Source organism: Sinocyclocheilus rhinocerous, unplaced genomic scaffold (assembly GCF_001515625.1).
Source record: "Sinocyclocheilus rhinocerous isolate Xijiao unplaced genomic scaffold, SAMN03320098_v1.1 scaffold1285, whole genome shotgun sequence".
Lineage (NCBI taxonomy): Eukaryota > Metazoa > Chordata > Actinopteri > Cypriniformes > Cyprinidae > Sinocyclocheilus > Sinocyclocheilus rhinocerous.
The window spans coordinates 300,803-319,335 of record NW_015645559.1 but is presented as its reverse complement, the minus strand read 5'-3'; the positions used below and the strand labels follow the sequence as shown (position 1 = coordinate 319,335).

Sequence of the window (18,533 nt, the reverse complement as noted above, 5' to 3'; positions counted from 1 at the left end):
ATTTGAGACTTTAGTCTTTGCAACTTTACAGATCTTCTTTATGCACCAAGAGCTTGTAACACTCCAAAGAGAAAGGAAAAATTGAAATCGCATTATATGACCCCTTTAAAAAGCTTTGCAGGTTTCATTCAGTCATTCACAGACTTTTAAAATATCCTTAGCCACTTGCATGTTTGTTTGTTTTTTGTTTTTGTTTTTTTGCAAATTATGCTTTCATATACTTCTAATTATATCTAGTCTAGTCCGTATGGAGAGTGCTGTGTAGAGAGTGCTGTGACTTGCCTATAATGTTAAAAATAATGCTGGTTGTATGTTTGTAGACATTGGTTATCTATGCCCTGGGCGTTGTCCTTCAAGATGCAGATACTTGGTCACTTCCATACAGGTGTGTTTGTGTATGTTCATTTTATATAAGGTTGTGTAAGGTTCATGGTTTGCTGGTATTCTCACTTGTTTGTCTACTTTGACAGATTTAATCCTGACAGATTTGCTGATGAGTCAGTAATAAAGAGCTTCTCGCTGCTTGGGTTTTCAGGGAGCCAGGCCTGCCCTGAACTAAGGTACAAGGAGAGAAATTCATATATTATCTTTAATAAATAACCATAACAAAGATCACAAAAAAAATTTAAGTTTATCAATTATTCACCCTTGTGTACTTCCAAACCTATATGAACTTCTTTTTTCTGTTTAACACAAAAGGAGATGTTTAGCAAAATGTTCAGGCTGCTCTACTTCATACAGCAAAAGTGAATGGGGTCCGTCAGGCTCCAAAACCACCTTAGTATATACAGTCTTTAATATTGTCGTGGACAATGAGGGCCGTGGAATTAAAAATGGTTGAGCATCACTGGTCAATAGGACTCATATGAACTACTTTTATGGGGCTCTTTGAAAGAAATTGTAACACGCATTATGGCAAAATAAGTCCTGCTTTGTAAATAATTCTAGAAACAGGTAAGGGACAGGTAATGTCAGATTTTTCTCCATTTAAGTAGATAGGAGTTGTAGGCTGGAGGTGATGCAAATATGTCTGCTGAGTGATCTTTCTTTTGATTGTAAGAGACTTTGAGAGATGATGTTTATAGGCCCCTAATAGGTGAAGATATTTCTGGTGTAATGAGAAGGCTGCTTGTTTTCAAACTCTTAATTTACACAAACTAGGATTGGCTGGCTATATATTAAAAGAGTTCACACTCTTAATGAGCAATTAATTTACATGACTTTTTCAATTGTTTGTGATTACCAGAAGTTTTACTCACAATTTAGTTTTTTTAATCAATTTCTATACGATAAAATATAAAAAATCTCAACATAACAAAAAATGTATAATCAGTATAGAAACTTCAATAACTTTTAAAATTCCTTAGGTTTTCCAAGACCATGGAAACCTAAAAAGGATAGTTGTTAAGGGAATTAATTAAAATAAGAAATATTAGCTTGATTAGCTGTTATTGCTTATTTTAAAGATAGTGTTTACCTTAAAGGAACACTCCACTATTTTTGAAAATAGGCTCATTTTCCAACTCCCGTTTTCTAGGCCGATATGGCTAGGAACTATACTCTCATTCCGGTGTAATAATCAAGGAACTTTGCTGCCGTACTATGGGTGCAGCAGGAGCAATGATATTACGCAGCGCCTGAAAATAGGCTAACTTCCGTCAACATAACCAAACGTGACCACCTGCTTGCACAGGGAGTGTGCTGGGTACTATTTTCAGGCGCTGCGTAATATCATTGCCCCCTAATGGACTCTGGCCCCTGGTTGAGAACCACTACTATAAACATATAGGAATACCTTTTTTACTATTATTGTTTTGTCAAATAAAAAGATTTTATATAGTAAATAATGACCAGATTTTTCATTATTGGGTAAACTATTCTTTTAAGAAACATTCACTGTCACATAGTTCACAAATCTTCTCGCTCTGTCCTTCTCTTCCTCTCTTTAGATTTGCATATACTGTGGCCGCAGTGCTGCTCAGCACGCTGGTGCGCAGGTTGAGACTGCACAGAGTGGACGGGCAGGTGGTTGAGGCCAGGTATGAGCTGGTGACCACACCCAAAGATGACACCTGGATCACATTCAGCAAGAGGAACTGAAGGACTCAAAGCTCATGTCCCTGAATTAGCCTCTTGGGAAATTATGCATGGCCATTGGCTCTATATTGTGTGGGGCAGCAATTGATAAGATCAAAGCAATGTCATTTAGAACTGGTTCAGGTTATTAAAACTATATGCCATTGTTTTTAGACCATTCCCTTTGAATATCACAGACATTCCATAAACAATGATTAATTTTGAATCGCAGTCTTTTAACTGCAGTCTTTCTATACTAATAAAAGAGTGTGATCTCGTGCATCTATCTATCTATCTATCTATCTATCTATGCATTCATCCTTCCATCCATCCATCCATCCATCTTGGCCAAATAATGAAACCGTTCTGTTGAATAGAGCATTATAGAGATACAGAAAGAGTGACAAATAGAAACATATAGGGGAAGAGGAAAGAGAATTGTGAATGTGAAAGAGAGAGAGGGGGGTAATGTGATGGTGTTTTCCTCTTGCGTGCATCAGTGAGGGAGAGGGGAGTGTGATGGTGGTGTTTTCCTCCTGCATGCATCAGTAAGATGTGAAGATGGCGGAGCTGCAGATGTTGTTGGAAGAGGAGATTCCTGCTGGTCGAGGAGCTCTGCTGGACAGCTACGCCAACCTAGAGAGAGTCGCCGAGTACTGCGAGAGCAACTACGTACAGGTGACATTACAAAATCAAAAAATATCCGAGACACGGCCAGATACAAGATGAAAAATGACACGAGAGATAAATGATCCCACTGCTTATGTTGTCGAGTGACAATGCAGTCGAGCGGACTGAATTCACGGAATATTATTATTGCTTGTAATTCATATTAGTTTATATTGCACTAATTCAACACTTAACACACGTTATTAGGCGTTCTGTTGTCTATTTTCAGTGGTTTTGTACATAAATGGAGCCTCAAACGCTGAGCTAGTAGGCTAACGCACTAGCTAGCCGAAGCGAAACCTATGTGTAAACCTCAATGTTATCACATCAAAAAACTGTTTAATTTTCTTTTTTTTTTAATTTAGTATGAATTTATTATTTTTATATGCTTAATTAAAACAGAGTGATATGATCTAAAGTGGTGTATTAATGAGTAATAGCGTTTGTGAAGATATTTTAATCAAAGCAGGGCAGTGTTTTTGAAGTTAGCTCTGCTGCTAAATGCTGGGGGCTTATGGAATGTTTTTATTTGATAAATTTGCTTCTTAGTGTAGTTATCTATTAATGTTAGTGTTTCTACTAGTTTCATATTATTAGGGTGTTGTTTGTGTTAGTTTATGCCGGTCTATAGGGAATACGTGTATAAGTGATAGTTTTCTGTTTTAGTATTTTGGTTCTATCGTGTTTAATCATTATGCGTTTTCGAAATCGCGAGATTTTACTATGATTTAAATTATTAACTGCGGTATCTGCTTCTTTTTATGACAAATATGGTAGTTGTCTGCAAATGCCGTTTGTTTGTTAGTTATGTTGGTCTAACCATGGTAAAGCAGTGCCTGCTTACTATGATATTACACAAATACCATAGCTACTATGCACGAACTATGGTAAATGCAGTTTTTCTCCCTGCTAACATGAGTTGGATGATTTACTGTGGAATTAGTGAAGTGCTTCTAGAACGAAAAAATGAATGACTAAATTCATGTTATTTTCAGCATTCCTGGGGGATCCACAGAAGTGGGTGTGTAACGATCCTGCACTTCTGTTTAGTGTTTGTCATCCCTCAGAAATAGAGCATCAGAAATCAAAACTCTTGACATTTATTGCTCCAAAAATACAGAGCATGTCACATGGACCCCGGCAGATCAGTGACTGGATGTCACTGGATATGGGTTTGTTCTCTGTGGGTGCTGATTCCAGTGCTTTTGAGTCGGTGCTGTTTTGCGGTGTTAGTAAATTCACCACTTAATTTTGAGTTAAAATATGTTGTTGTAACTTGCGTTACTGACATTGTAACGAGTAATAATATTACCCAAATTGTATTAGTAATGCGTTATATTACTGCGTTACAGCAAAAAGTAATATACTACTGTAATATTATTACTTTTGTAATGCGTTACTCCCAACACTGGTCCTGATGTGTTAAATATTGCATATTTGACTAGCGTTTGCCGGCCTGTTAATGCGCAAAACCATAGGGTTAGAGTTTAAGAATGAGAGCTCACAGTTGTAAAGATGTTAAACAGGGTTTGCTTTGTGATTTGACTCAGTTCATATTGTAACTGATTCAGGCCCTCATGAATCATGCAGAACACACAGAGATGCTCTATAAATGTGTTTTGTTATGTTATCTGTAAATAAAGTCTGCTGGTTGTGAGCGATCATGGTATTTTTCTCACTTCATAGCTTTGTCACAGCAGGTTCAGAAATACCATAAATAACTTCATGTGAACGAGCTTGGATTTCTTTCCATGGCAGCTTGTAGCTCGGGTTGATATGAGACTTGCTTGCATGTGGTATGTGGTCTGGTTTTTAGTTTAGCATGTAACCCAATATTTCCCACTTCTTCAATTCATGCATATTGCATACAGATATGTTAGTGAATGTCATGATGTTTTTTGAGTAAATAAGCCTGATCACATTTGTTGTTTGTTTTGGAAAGGCCATGTTAATAGATATCCTAATTGTTGCATTATTTTGCACATGTCATGGTCATAAATCGAAAAGTTTGTGTTTTGGATTTCTAGTGTTTTATTGAATGAAACGGGCTCTGATGTTTTCCTCAAAGCGTTAATGACAAAAGAAGGTTTTTATCTCGAGCTGACAGTGCAATGACTGTTCTCCTATAGTTTATCACCTCATCTTGACATTCAAACCCTGTATGATTGTCTTTCTTCAGAAGCACACCAAATGGCTAAATAATATCCATATATTGAAAACTGAGTAGATAAAACTATCATGAAACTAGAACTAGGAGCATTCCAAGTCTTCGAAAGCTGTATGGCAGTTTTGCACAAAGAAAAAAAAAGAAGTAAACTGTTATTCCCTGAAAATCTGAGCTGGAGCTCACAAATCTCTTTTGCTTGTGTTGAATTAAAGTTAATGTACCTTTCATCAGAGATATGACATTATTATTGACTCCAAAGCACCCTTGGCTCTTGCATGTTTTGCATTGAAATTTGTCACATTACATCTAAAATCATGACTGTAAATTAGATTTAAGAGGTACAGTACTAGTGTTGTTGTTGTTGTTTTTTTTTTGTATGAAATGTTTGAAAAATATTCTGTTACACCAAATACACAAAATAATGATCTTTAAAATAGCATCATATGACCCCTTTAAGTGACTGCATTTATGAATTGGTCATTGAATCATTGACTCACTAGATTCATTCAAAAACACAGATTCGTTTGGACTCTTCGGAGACATGCAACAGTTCTTCTGTGGCTTAGTTTGAAACTGTTTTCATTGATGAAAGACAATATTGGCAATATTGTGTCTAAAATGTATATCACCTAATATTAAATGAATATTTCACCCAAAAATAACAAATTTGTCATCATTTACTCACTCTCATGTCCTTCCAAACCTGTATAAGTCTCTTTCTTATGTTGAAGACAAAAGATGTTTTAAAGAATTGTTGTTGGTCCCCATTGACTTCCATAGTAAGGAAAGAAATACTATGGAAGTCAGTGGGGACCATCAACTGTTTGATTACCAGCATTCTTCAGAATATCTTCTTTTGTGTTTAACATAAGAAAAAAACTCATATAGGTTTGGTTCAACGACAGAGTGAGTAAATGCTGACAAAATGTAAATTTTTGGGTGAACTATTCTTTAACTTGTTTATTCAGCTGTTGGATAAAATCAGTCACATTTGCAATGATGCTGATATTGGGAAAACGGCACTCTTGCATGTGATATTGCTTAACTATATCATATTATATAAATAATGACAGAAGCTGGGCATTTCTTGCCTCCATATCTTGAATTTTGGGGGCGTTCTAATAGGTTACATAACAAAATGCAAGCATGCATTCTCAAGACATACTCCATGTCAGCTCGCACACTGTTAAAACAATAATATTATAGTAGATGATACGTATGGCACACTCCTAAAGGGGAGTGTAAATGAGGGAACAGAAATTAGGCCACAAGTCAATATCATGTTCTCTTTCACCTCTATTCATCCTTCTGTGCTGAGATAAACACTCTCTCTCTCTCCTCTTCCTTCTCTCTCCATCTAGTCTCCAGATAAACACAGAGCTCTAGAAGAAACCAAAAGCTACACCACTCAGTCTTTGGCCAGCGTAGCGTATCTGATCAACACTCTCGCCAACAATGTGCTTCAGATGCTGGATATACAGGCGTCTCAGCTACGCCGCATGGAGTCGTCCATCAACCACATCTCACAGGTGCTTTTTACTGCTATAACAAACATCTAGTAGTGTGGATACATTGTACATTGCAATTTTGCTTCTTTCACTTACATTTCTAAGGCAAGCATCACTATTAATATTGTTCATACTTAAAGTAAAAGGTTAACTCAAATCAATAACCCTAAGTACTAAATTTTGACACATAGCGCTACTTTTATATTAATCAAATTAGATTTTATATTTTATGGTTGAACTCCCTTCTACAGACTGCTTGCACGATTCATGTCCTACTTTTAGACTCTTCTTGACTTTCAAACCTGTATTTTGATGTGTTTCTGTGTACATTGCTGCATACATCGAATCACATTTCATCATTCCTCCACAGACGGTGGACATCCATAAAGAGAAGGTGGCCAGGCGAGAAATTGGCATCCTCACCACCAATAAGAACACTTCCCGCACACATAAGATCATTGCACCAGCCAATCCTGAGAGGCCTGTACGCTACATCCGCAAGCCCATTGACTTCAGTCTGCTGGATGACGTAGGCCATGGCGTAAAGGTAGGGTTGAAGCCAGTCTGTGTGTGTTTGTGTAGTTTACTTCTCAAAAGTACACAATTACATTTGTAAGAGCACTGAATAGGGTGGAATTATTAACTGGTATTAAAATAGTATTACTTAAGGTGTGATCACGTTAGCAACATTTCGTGGACAGAAAAGGTCCATTGTCAGTAGTGTAGTGATGTATGAAGTAGAGCTCACACAGAAGTCACTTTCAAACCAAGCAGTTTTCTGATGGTCAACGAATTTGTGTGACCAACCAATGCTAAACCTGCGTGGGAAAGTTTTTCACCATCACATGTTTTGACCATGAAAATTCACCAGAAAACCGTAGCTTTGACCACACCTTTAGAGGCTTGCGTATTTGTAGTACTGATTTGCTGTATTTTTTTTTTGTTGGGGAGAGGTATACTAAAATAGTTTGGTGTACAGAAAAACTTCTAATAAATAACATACAAAGTCCTGATATTATCTGCTTCAAATATCGACAAGAGCTATAATTTTGTGTTTTACGTAAAGCAATTATTACTGATAAAAAATATATGTGTTTGTAAAATGCAAAATGAGTAAATTCAAAAATTAAGTAAATTCATATAAAATATATTATTTTTTTCTTTCTGATTTGGGAGCAGCCATGTTAAGATCACATGACCAGCTAAATGCTACTCACTTTATTTCAGTTATTGTACACTTTGCCTTGTTAAATTAATCATGGCTGACCGAATAGCTTTTGCGCTGTTTTAACAGACTTAAAATGTCTGATTTAACATTGCTGCTATATCAGTCTGCACAACATAAACAAAAAATACTGTGCACCTTTTAATAATGGTAATATTGCCAAATACTGTACATTACTAGTTTATATGAATGTATTTTGCTTTGGATCATATGGACTGTGCTACCTAACTAGCTGCTCTTTGTGTGTTTTCATGTGTGTGAGTTTCTCTTTACTCTTCACACTAACGGTTTGCATCTTTTCTCTCCTCACTTTTCTTATTGCCTTCATTTCTGAGTGTAGTGGTTACTAAGGTTTAAGGTAAGGATTCAGTCGGGCTTTGGTTGATGTGTGGTTTGTGTATGTGGTCCAAATGTCAGTGACTTTACATTTGTTCTGACTCAGAATAATGATATTTGACACTTGCCCTTCAGGTCAACGCCCAGAATATGAAAGCGGGTACAACTCCACGCACAACCGCCCCGACCCAGAAACCACCCAGCCCTCCCGGCCCGGGCAAAGGAACCCTGGGGTAAGTTAGTGCACATTTGCACAGGCTCTGGTTTTTAACTTTTGTCTTGATGGCGTTTATAAAATGAAAGTAATAAGGAAAAATTAGGAAATGCCAGTAATATTTTTTTTTTCGAGACCTAAACTTCATAGATGTGTACAGATGTAGTTTAATTGAAATATTCTGTCAGACTGCCATCTGGACTGGAGGTAAAACTCGCTGCGGTACATTAATATTAAATAAAAAAGCTTATGTTTTTCAAACTGTTTTTCTGTACAGAGATGTTTGGGAGGTCTTGATTTTTATAGAAAGAACAGAAGTGGTTTTTAAAAGGGGTCATATCATGATGAATAAAACTTTCCTCTATCTTTCCTAGATTAATAGAGCTCATTGTACTATGAAAACATTCTGTAACTTTCAGAACTCAATACTTACGGCACATCCACAAAGATCACTTGTTGAAACGAACACAGTGTCCTAACCAGACGTGATGCAATATGATTTCACTGACAATGGTAGTATTTTCTTCCCTCATTAAAAAGTTTTACACAAAAAAATAAACAAAATTAATAGTCTTATTGGTAGCCTAATAAAATATATATTTTTTAATACAAAGAGCAGGTTGCCTAATTGGACCAGTCAAAGTGCTACTCACTTTATCTTAAAGGGGACATAACACACAGTTTCACTCAATCTCATGTTAATCTTGAGCAGTGTTGGGCAGTAATGCATTACTTAGTAACGTGTTACTGTAATTTGATTACTTTTTTAGTCTTTTTTAGTAACGGAGTAATTTAACGCGTTATAATTTTCAAAACAATGCAGTGCTGAAATTTGCGTGCTCATGAATCCTCTCATTATAACACACGAATTGTATACATTATGAAATATTCATTATGCATATACCGTATTGTCCCGAATATAAGACGATATTTTTTTCTTTTTTTTAAAGAGTCTTTAGTTTTATCATATTTATAAAAGAAAGATACAGCTTTACAATCTTCAATGAAAACAGCCGAGCTCCTGGAGGCATGCCGCGGGCAGAGTTAAAGGGGTTATATGATGCTGCTAAAAAGAACATTATAACACTCCAAAGAGAAAGGAAAAATTGAAATCGCATCATATGACCCCTTTAAAGAGTCACAAGCACTTGCGCACCGATTGCCAACAAAACATTGAAATTTGATGCAGTTTTTACTTACCGCCTCTGGTTCCGAATCATGACCACAATCTTTTATCGCTGAGCCCGCTCCATCTTTCAGTATCAAAACAATGTGCAGTGTCGAACTGGACCTTGTTTATAAAAACATTCATCACCGAAATGACGGGAACAAACAAACACACTTGCGAAACCCTGTTGCAGCCCCGGAAAAACAAACTGCATCCACTGTTCACGTAATGCTGGGTTCTTTGGGAACCTGAGCAAGGTTATCTTTCCCTTACAACCAAAAACACACTTCTTTGGAGACATTCTTCTCAAGCAAGTCCTGTCTAGCGCTGCCGATGACATTGTTTGAAAAAAAACTTTTCGAAACTTACACGAACCCGGAAAGATTGTGGCAAATCTAATCATTTGGCATAGAAATACTCCATCATACGTCATTTTTTTTAAACTTTTGCCATGTTTAGCATGAGAATCCAACTCTTTAACAGTGTAAATAACTTGGAATGCATGAAATAGAATTAGACCCCCCACTTTAATTACCTTTCTCTCACCGAATATATGAATCATGACTAGACTATAACTATAAATATCACACATAACTGAAAATGTTTTCTTGTGCATGAAGTCCATATTAACTATTGAATCAAACAAAAACAAAAAAAGACGTACATTTCAGGCTTCAGGTCTCAAAACATTTCAGCCTGATCTGAATTGCTTTTGCGTCATATTTCAGTTCAAAAAGCTTAACTTGCATTCTAAATGGACATCCAGGAGTGAAATAATACAATAAAAATGCATGAAATGACCCCTTTAAATAGTGAGATATCATTGTGCACATGTGTTAATCTGGTGGTTGAAAAGGAAATTCTCTCTGTCGCTTCTCTCCATCTCTTATCTAATCTCTATTCCTGACAGCCATGCTTGCACACATCTACGACTGTGTGTATTGTAGTTAACAGTTTTTGCTTTTTCTCTGTTCAGGGACTGACACACTTAAGCGTTCTGGATCTGTGTGGTTTAGTCTTTGTGCCTTTTTCTGCCACTGCAGGTCACTGTGGAGAACAAACTGTCATGTTGTGTTTGTGATGTGTTATTATTATTTTATGTCATTTTATGAGTTTTTACAGCTGATGTTTGTTAATGTTAAACCTCGACTGTGTTCTTCCCGCTCATACCCATGTCCACGGCCCCAACCCCTCACTGTCACCATGGCAACACAACGGCCAACCACAAGCAATTCAGACAACCTTCTGTAATACAACACAACAGGCTCCTTTAAATATCTACCCGACATATGACAGATTCCTGCTAGGCAAGGGCGGTATGACAATATATACTATGCGACAGTAAGAATGCATCGCTGGTAGAGTGTTCCTGTACTGTGGTAAATATACTACATAAAGTATATATAAAGTACAAAAATACTACATAAAGTTAAGTCATTATTTACCCATGAGAGCAGTGAAGAAACATACAGTAATGTAAAAATGCAGAGTGCGATGTGTCCCAAACAATTTAAGATAGTAACTAAGTACAGTTAACAACAGTTGTTTACATTTGCTAAACTTCATTACTATTTTAGACAGAGCTACATTATGCCATTATTATACACTCACCAAAATTTAGAATCTATTTGTTTTATTATATATATATATATATATATATATATATATATTACTATTTCTTATTTTGTGTACAAAAAACTGACTTTTGATCAAACTGATATTTGTTATAATCGTGTCTTTTGGTTTGCATCCATCTAAATAAAAAGCAGAAAATTAAATTAGATGAAGCTAAAGATTAACCAGTATTGCTTTTTATATGACCAATACAAAACAGATTATTTTTAAGTATCTGAATTTTTTAAGTATCTTATTAATTTCTGCTTTTTATATGTAATGTATACAGCAATTTTATATCAACTTAATAATAGTAATAATACATGTTTTTTATTAACTAAACAATAGAAAATTGCATTTAGAAAATATTATTAATAACAAATAGCAATGTTAAATACAAAAAATATATTTTTCTTTGTGTGCAACACTTTAGATAAAATGCTACACATTTCTCACTTGAGAATGAACAAACACTGTTTTTTCCTGTTGAATGCACAGTGGTGTGACATTTATTAACTGAAATTAGAAAAGTGTAAAAAGTATTGTTCAAACAAATTTTTGGTCTACTTCTAATTATTTTTCATTTGTAAAATTATGTTAAGGCATTGTCAGGTGACTATTTATTATTTAAATCTATTACTATTTGTGTTGAATTTAAAGTAAAAATAACTGTATTGTCATACACTGTTAAAATATTGATATTATTTATAGATCCAGACATCCACACGAACGCGGTTATTTTCAAAACCGCAGCTTTTTCTACGCGGTTTGGCCATTCGTCCACACGCAAACGCAGCACCAGGTCACTGAAACCGAACATTTTTAAAAACTCCTGCCAGGGTGAAGATTTTCAAAAACCACGGTTGCAGTGTTATCGTGTAGACAGCGAAACCGGAGTTTTTAGCTTGTGACATCGAAGCATGCACTGTTATCTCCGCCTACTGGAAACTTTTTCAGGCTTCTGATTGGCCAACATGGCTTTACGGTTGAGATTATATCACCACCTGTTGGTTTGGCATGCTCTTGACAGTGCTTCATAGCATGCGTTTGCGTTTTCATGTGGACGGAGATTTTTTTTTAAAACGGAAGGAAAAACTCAGTTTATAAAAATACCCGTGTACGTGTGGACATGGCCTAAATTACCCATGCTTTGATCTATTTTGGTCTATTTGCGTCGCAGATCTACAAATAACTATAAATTAGATATGACTCATGAGGGTTTGCTTTACGGTACTGTTGTGATGTTCTAAATGGATTTTTACACAAGATATTGGGGTCTGTCATCAATGATGTTTGACTCCACCCCTTAGTGGATATTAAAATATGTTAACCCCGCCCCCCTCGGCAGGCGGCACTCCCCTTACCGGACGCTCGAGCCTGTGCGTCCACCCGTCGTCCCTAACGACTATGTGCCGAGTCCAACACGAAACACCGCACCACCCCTGCAGAGCCCGGCTAGAACTGCATCCGTTAATCAGAGGACCCGCACGTACAGGTACTCACACACACACGCTTACTCCACACACGCAGCATTATCCCCTGGACAGGCTTAAAATAATAAACTTTGAAAAGGAAGAAAAGGTCCCTCACACTTTCTCGCCCTCTTTTTCCGCATCCTCTTTTCCTTTCCCGTCTGTCCTTCCTGTCGCTGTTGTTCTGTTTTTCTGTTCTGTCTTTGTTTGGTGTTTGTCGCAGTGTGACTCTCGGCCAAAGTAATAGTCACTCACTAACTTTCTCTTTTCTTCTCCTTTGCTTTCTATCTCTCTTGCTTGGATCTTTTTTTGGGTTCAGACAGCAATAGCCTACTTAAAGAAGAGCTCTTTCCTGCTCTTTCACTCACCGTCTTTTTCTATTTCAGTCTTTCTTACCTGTATCTCTTCATCTCTTCGCTGTTTGCATTCTCAGCGCTCTGATTTTGAGAGTCTCAGGGGACAAACAGAGAGCACATAATCACATTCTTACAGAACACTTCCTCCTCTTCCTCTTCGCAGATTCTCACCACAATTCCTCAATTCATGACCATGTGAAATGTGTATGAAGAGATCTTTCTTTGTTGATTCTATACATGAAGAGTTCAGATGCAAAGATGTTCAGATGATTTTCTTCTTCATTTTTCTCAGGCTCCTGTGTGTAGGTTCAGTAATTTCACTTTAATAGCATTGCCATTAAAGAGAAATAACTAAACATAAACATAGGAGCCTGAGAAAAATGCTCATTTTAGAAAAAAATTTCAGACGGTACTTAGAGGCTTTTGCATCTGACCTCTTCACATTAATACACTTCTGTTGAAAAACATTCAAAATGTTACAAAAGATTTTAGTTTCAACTCTTGAACTTTGTTTATCAAAGAATGCTGAAAAAAAGTATCACAGATTCCACAGAAATATTAAGCAGCAGATCAGTTTTTAGCTGTTTTCGACCCTAAACTTTTGAAAAGTAGTGTAAATTTACTCCAATTAATCAGGAATTGGACTGAAATTGATCATCAAGTGGGAGCGATTGGGACATTTAGAAAACTCAGTAGTTTGACTAATGGTTAACCAAGCAAAATTGTTGAAATTAAATTCTCTTAAAAAGCTTTAAATACAGAATGTGCATTATGTCTTGACAAGGCTGTTAGATTTATAACTGACAAAAGATGGAATTATTTCTGTTATTTGGCTAAGTGGGCATGAATGTCAGCTGATCAAATCTGGAAGTACTTCTTATGCTTGGTATTAGCTGATAATCTGACAATGGCCAAATATTGTCAGAATATTGACCAGGCTTTTAAATCAATCTGCCATTATTATTATCAACTGATCTGAAAATGGTAGAATATGAGGTTATTCTTCGTGGCCATTTCATCATTCCAGCACTAGTTAATCTGAAAATGACCAAGTATTGCCTTTATTACCTTTAGTCATCTCTTGGTAATCGGGATATGGCCAAATATCGGCAAGGCTGATTAAATTATTTAATCTGTAGTTATCAGCCGATAATCTGAAAATAGCCAAATATTGATTCCTTAATTGGCCTGGTCAATGAAATTTTGACAATGTGCTAAAATTATTATTATTATTTTTTTTTTGCTAAGGGACAAAATGAATTGTGCAAGGCTGAATGTGAGGTTCTTTAGCTAGTTCAGCTAGTTACCTTGTTAATGCACACTCTATGGTGAATTATTCATTCTTTAAACGAAATGTAATAACATGTTGTTCCTTTAAAATTACTATTCTTTTCTGTTGACGGTTTTTTAGCCCTAATATTCAGTCTGACTTCATTCTGGTACATCCGCATTTGAGGACAAAAATGAAGTCCCACCCTACATTTTTTCCCCCTAGTTCCCTATCCTGTTTGACACGGAAATGTATCAAGTTATGGAAGTAAAACCGGCAAATGCCGATTGACCTTAAGTGGCACAATGTGTTTTGTGTGTGTCAGCAGTGGCAGCAGCGGCGGCAGTCATCCCAGCAGTCGCAGTAGCAGCAGAGAGAACAGTGGGAGTGGAAGCGTGGGCGTGCCCATCGCCGTGCCAACCCCTGCCCTTCCCACCGCCTTTCCCGGTGAGATTCCTGTAATTAAGTATTATGCTGCGTTCACGCCATGTTATAATTACCGTAATTCCGAGATGACAACACGTGACATTTTACTCAAAGCTTTCCATGTCCTCGGACTCTGAGTTGGCGCCTGAATGAACCGGCGGCGGTCAGGTGGTACAGCTGTCACTGGTCCAAGTTGTAGCTCTCAGAACATTCTGAGTTTACAAGTTGTAATTACGAGTTCTGGAGCATGTGAGGGCTTTGTTGTTGATAGTGTTGCCATAGAAACACATAATTCAGCTATGAGTAGAATGTCACGTGTTGTCATCTCGGAATTACGGTAATTACGACATAGCATGAACGCAGCTTTAGTAAATGAATCTGAGAACTGTCCAAGGTTCTGAAGGAAGTATTGTTTTTACTTTATTGAAAGCTATCTCTTGTCCCACTATTAGCGATGATAACTTCCCAACCTTCCCGTTAGCACCAACACCAACCCTGCTGCTGCAACTAGCACCCCCGCTCAAGGTGAGTCCCCTCTCCCCCTCCTCAAGTCCATCTCCACACTCGTCCATCTTTGAGTGACAGCCTGCACGTGATCATACGTGATTGACTCGACATTACCCAGGATTCATCCCTCCTCCACCTCACCCAGGCTTCACCTGCATGGGCTTGGTTTGTCTTGGCTCGCTGTGCATCCGTGCTCCAGTTCTTGGTTGGATTACATTCCCTGTGGCGTTTGTCTCCATCACATCATTTGGTCCATCTCTACTTTTTGTGCTTCTCAAGGATTACTTTGGGGTCTTTCTTTTTATGATGAGATGTTTCATAACAAATTTAAGTGAGGAATTTTTATAGGCCAACATATTTACATGGACTGATTGGTTTGAGGGTCATGTTTTTCTCTATAGCTCTGTCCCAAAACTAGTGAGCTGCCTACCTAGATAGTATTTTAAAGCATCATTTTGAAGACAGGGTTTGTGTTGCCTTCTAGGACAGCAACCACGTTCAAGGCCCAGAAAGATAGTATAAGGACATTGTTAAAATAGTCCATGTGACATCAGTGGTTCAACCTTAATTTTATGAAGCTACGAGAAGAACCCGGATGCACTGCGCCTTGGAGGAAGACGCACACTGTACATAAAAGTCTTTGTGAACATGTCTGATGATTTTGACAGAGAGGATGACTTGCAATTTTTGCCCAACCTTACTTATTTGAACCCAAATATACATACGATAACTAAGAGAAATCAACATTCTACATCGTTCTACATCATTGTTTTCTTTGTACACAAAAAGTATTCTCGTAGCTTCATAAAATTACAGTTGAACCACTGATGTCACATGGACTATTTTAACAATGTCCTTACTACCTTTCTGGGCCTTGAACGTGTCAATTGCTTTGCTGTCGATGGAGGCCCAGAAAGCTCTCGGATTTCATCAAAAATATCTTAATTTGTGTTCCGAAAATGAACAAAGGTTATACAGGTTTGGAACAGCATGAGGGTGAGTAATTAATAAGAGAATTTTTTCATTTTGGGGTGAATTATCCCTTTAACTGTGAGCATTAGTTGTCTCTTGTCTATTTATCATGAATGCTACTTTTGCAGACCTGCTGTCTGTGTGCTGTGATCCACATCAGTTAATTATGAGGTTTAATTTCAGTTAGGATGCTTCCTGGGAAGGTAGCAGAGAGTGAGGTGGCTCACTAGGGTTTGGTCAGAGCTTGTGTTTTCAGTTCATTTCATATATCGTTGAATGTATTGTGGTATGCCTATTGTGTATCCTGTACTGTGAGTCAGGGAAGAACCGACAGAATTAGTTTTATTAATTAATTTTCTCTTTGTCTCCCAGGCAACGGTCCTCACTTTTACAGTATGAACCGGCCAATGACACGGCACACCACGCCCTCAGTGGGAGGTTCCCTGCCCTTTCGCCGGCCGTCATCAGTTACTGGACAGCCCAACAACATGCCTCAGAATTCAAATCCAAACATGATCCAAAACCAGCTCAATGGAGGGCCACACTACAACCAAAACCAAGGTAGACACGCTAGACATGCTCAAGTGTCCAAATAATGGTAGAAAATAAATACAACAACTAGATAAGGAGCTTGTTTGTCATTTAAATCAGTCTAGTGATGTCAAAAGTACTGACTTCGGTACCAGTCGGTACTGAAATTTAAAAAATTACCATTTCCCGCTGGCATTTGAGCACTGATGAGTGGATTCCTAAACACCGCTGATTGGCCATTTTGTTCGGGTGCTCAACAGATATGACTGTGATTGGCTACAATGATCATCGCCTCACGCTCTTCACCGAGCACTCGCACTGAAGCACATTTTTTTTTAAAAATGTAAAATTTCAGTACCGACTGGTACCGAAGTCGGTACTTTTGACAACACTGGTGGGTTCAGTCTTACTGGCTTGATCTGATTGCTCTCTCTCTTTTTTAACTTACCATCTCCTTCTGTTTTCTTGTCAACTTCCTCTCTTTTCATTCATTTTGTTTCACCCACACTCAATTTATTTTTATTTCCTCATTTCCCTTTCTTTTTTTCCTCTCTGAACTGAATTGCTGCTGTTGTTGGGGTGGGTAGCCCCTATGGCCCCTCCACCCCCCTCTATTCTCCAGATCACCCCCCAGCTACCGCTCATGGGCTTTGTGGCTCGGGTTCAGGAGACCAGTAAGTTATTGGTTTGGGAAAATAATCTTGAATGTATGGAAGCCCGTTTCTGCTGCAGAATAAAAAGATAAATAAAGGATTTTTAATTCACAAATCTGATATTTCCCCCCCCACAATTCTGAGTTTACAGCTTGATTCAGCCATGGGATGAAAAAAATAAAAAAGGCAATTGTGAATTTTTTTCACAATTTACAAAACTTTTTCTATTGCAATTCTAAGTATAAAAACTCCAAATGGTGATATATAAATTCACAACTGCAAGAAAATTATGAATTGTGATATGAAAAGTCGCAATTACCTTTTTTATTAATTTCATGGTTGAAACAAATTGTGAAATGTAAACTCATTATTCAGAGTGAAAAAAGTCATAATTGTGAGATGTAAATGTGGAATTACAAGAAAAAACGCTGAATTGTGAAAGTCACATTACCTTTCTTTTTCATGACCGAAACGGGCATCCATGCAAATGTGTCTGTGGTAGATTAATGAATGTTTTTAACAGGTTTTGCATGCTATTTAAACATGCATGTTTGTGTTTATATATTAAAATGTCTCGTTGCATTTCACAGACTTGTTGCATGTTATTTCACATCTGATTTGATCCATCAATAACCTGCTAAAACATAGTGTTAAGGCATGCAGGGAGTTTCCAACAGTGTGTCCTAACCAGATGCAGTGAGATAAGATTCCAGCCAAAAGTAATTTGTTTATCCACTGCAGACGCGACATGGTTACAAGATGCAACAAAATCAATCACAAATCACAGCCAATCAGAAGAACATTTGAGCAGGCTTGTACTCGCAATGAAATGAGAACATGATCAAATTAATAAAAATAAAAATCCATAACTTTATTCACTATACATACTCAGTGACTTTGTCTTGGAATACACTTACTTGTTCACACAGGTTAGTTAGAACGTTCTTGTTTCCCAAGATTTGAACTCCATTATCCATTGTTGCTTTCATTATGGTTAAGCCACACGCATTTATGTTAAAAATCGAATGAAAGCCTTTTAAGGTTTTACAAAGCACATAATCAGTAACTGTGATTGTCATTGGACATATAGTTTGTATGTTCTTGTTCCCAGCCGCAGCGTTGCAGAAATAGAAACCGTTACAAAAATAGAATCCCCTGTCACGGCTGGTTAGGACAACTCTGATTAAAGGTGGGGTAAGCGATTTCTGGTAGCCAATGTTGACATTTGAAATCACCAAAACATACACGCCCCTACCCCAAAAGGACCTTGCCCCTATTTTGATAGCTCCGCCCCACACATACGTACGCAACCCAGGCAACGATTAGTTCTGTGAAACAAAGCAAAACCAATGTTACACCGTGTCTACAC

The 18,533-nt window shown here is 37.3% G+C and overlaps 2 protein-coding genes across 8 annotated transcripts in view; both read left to right on the top strand.

Moving 5' to 3' along the window:
* LOC107706624 (cytochrome P450 20A1-like) overlaps positions 1-2,352 on the top strand; it is a 6,631-nt gene extending 4,279 nt beyond the window's left edge. Inside the window, exons 11-13 of the mRNA XM_016510384.1 lie at positions 321-385; positions 471-560; positions 1,950-2,352. Of these exons, the coding sequence (XP_016365870.1) occupies positions 321-385; positions 471-560; positions 1,950-2,100 (306 nt within the window). The 3' untranslated portion in view covers positions 2,101-2,352. The remainder of the gene's footprint in view (positions 1-320; positions 386-470; positions 561-1,949) is intronic.
* An 80-nt stretch (positions 2,353-2,432) lies between these two features.
* LOC107706652 (abl interactor 2-like) overlaps positions 2,433-18,533 on the top strand; it is a 22,443-nt gene continuing 6,342 nt past the window's right edge. The window contains exons 1-9 of one of the 7 annotated variants that reach the window (XM_016510423.1): positions 2,434-2,754; positions 6,274-6,441; positions 6,791-6,967; positions 7,986-8,003; positions 8,117-8,214; positions 12,326-12,472; positions 14,404-14,522; positions 16,353-16,541; positions 17,099-17,185. In XM_016510423.1, the coding sequence (XP_016365909.1) occupies positions 2,638-2,754; positions 6,274-6,441; positions 6,791-6,967; positions 7,986-8,003; positions 8,117-8,214; positions 12,326-12,472; positions 14,404-14,522; positions 16,353-16,541; positions 17,099-17,185 (1,120 nt within the window). In that variant the 5' untranslated portion in view covers positions 2,434-2,637. Of the gene's footprint in view, positions 2,755-6,273; positions 6,442-6,790; positions 6,968-7,985; positions 8,004-8,116; positions 8,215-12,325; positions 12,473-14,400; positions 14,523-16,352; positions 16,542-17,098; positions 17,186-18,533 lie in introns of all 7 variants that reach the window. The other 6 variants (XM_016510422.1, XM_016510429.1, XM_016510425.1 and 3 more) reach the window with 6 other exon arrangements.